The sequence below is a fragment of the Muscardinus avellanarius genome, assembly GCF_963383645.1.
Source record: "Muscardinus avellanarius genome assembly, chromosome: 1".
Lineage (NCBI taxonomy): Eukaryota > Metazoa > Chordata > Mammalia > Rodentia > Gliridae > Muscardinus > Muscardinus avellanarius.
The window spans coordinates 179,800,284-179,801,757 of record NC_137786.1 but is presented as its reverse complement, the minus strand read 5'-3'; the positions used below and the strand labels follow the sequence as shown (position 1 = coordinate 179,801,757).

Genomic DNA, 1,474 nt, shown 5'->3' with positions numbered 1-1,474 from the left:
TTAAGTCACAACTGTCTAGGTACTTGAAGGAGTAAGGATTCTAAGAAAACAAAGTCAGCAGTTTGAGTCCAGAGGCTTCCAGAAGTCAAAGACCCCCAAGTCCTGGCCAAACTGGTGGTTCTATAAGTTTGCAAGTATGATTTTTATTTTTCCAGTAAAACACTAAACACAAGTTCTGACATCCTCCAATTCCTATCAAACCCTGCTCCCAGCCACAGTATTCAACTCCCTCCCACACACTTCTTCAGTCCCCTTTCCCATTCTTTCTGAGGAAAAGTCCTAAGACTCGCTCACGAATCTGCTTGGTCTTGACACCATAGATGATGGGATTGACCATGGGCGGGAAGAGCAGATAAAAATTGGCAAGGAGAATGTGAACATGAGGGGCAGCCCGGCGGGCTACACGGTGCATGACGGAGGAGATGACCACAGGTGTGTAGAAGGCCAAGATGGCACCTATGTGGGACACACATGTCCCAAATGCCTTGTAGCGGGCCTCCTGAGAGGCAAGCTGAAGAACTGCCCGAAGGATAAAGATGTAAGACAAGATAACAAAGAGCAGATCCAGCACCACAATGATCATGGCCACAGCGATGCCGTAGATGTTGTTGAAGCGGGTGTCCCCACACGCCAGCCTCACCACGGCCATGTGTTCACAGTAGCAGTGGGCGATTGTTGTGCCTCTGCAGTAGTGGAAGCGTCGGAGCAGAAAGGGCAGTGGAGTCATTAGTGTCACTGCGCGGGTCACAGCAGCCATGCCGATCTTGACGATGAGGGGCCTGGTCAGGATGGTGGTGTAGTGCAGTGGCTTGCAGATGGCCACATAGCGGTCGAAGGCCATGGCCAGCAGCACTGCTGACTCCATGATGGCAAAGGAATGGAGGAAGAACATCTGGACCAGACAGGCATAGAAGTTGATCTCATGATCCCTGAACCAGAATATGGCCAACATTTTGGGCAGTGTTGAAGAAGAAAGGACTAAGTCGATGCCTGCCAGCATGGCCAAAAAGAGGTACATGGGCTCATGGAGTGCTGCATCAGCTCGGATAATGAAAAGAAGGGTGCAGTTGCCCAGCAGTGCCAGAGTGTAGGCTGAGCAGAAGGGGATGGAGATCCAGATGTGTAGGTGCTCCAAGCCTGGAATCCCCATCAACAAGAAAGCTGCTGGATGAGTCAAGGTGATATTGAAGGCTGACATGGCCCCTGGAAATTCTTGTCCTCCTTATCTGCTTCCACGGAGCCCTTCTAGAGAGGACCCAGCATGAGCAGAATTACAGTCCTCAAGTTCAAACTCTGTTCATAGATGGAGGATTAGTCCTTGTTTCCATTTTTGCACCTTAAAAGAAATTAGAATATAATCACAACATGCAACATAAAATATTACTCAAGATCCTTGCCTTTAAGGTACTTACAAAATTAGTTGGTCAAACAATATTAATACCTAAAAGCAATCGAGTTCTCCAACGTGTATGTG

General features: G+C 48.4%; 1 protein-coding gene across 1 annotated transcript; it reads right to left on the bottom strand.

Annotated features, from left to right (window-relative positions):
- Positions 1 to 244: 244 nt before the first annotated feature.
- Positions 245 to 1,198, bottom strand: LOC308258857 (olfactory receptor 52K2; the record flags this gene model as incomplete). Its single annotated transcript, XM_080689483.1, has 1 exon — positions 245 to 1,198. The coding sequence occupies one exon, from the start codon at positions 1,196 to 1,198 to the stop codon at positions 245 to 247; it is 954 nt and encodes a 317-aa protein (XP_080545609.1).
- Between the last annotated feature and the right edge of the window lie 276 nt (positions 1,199 to 1,474).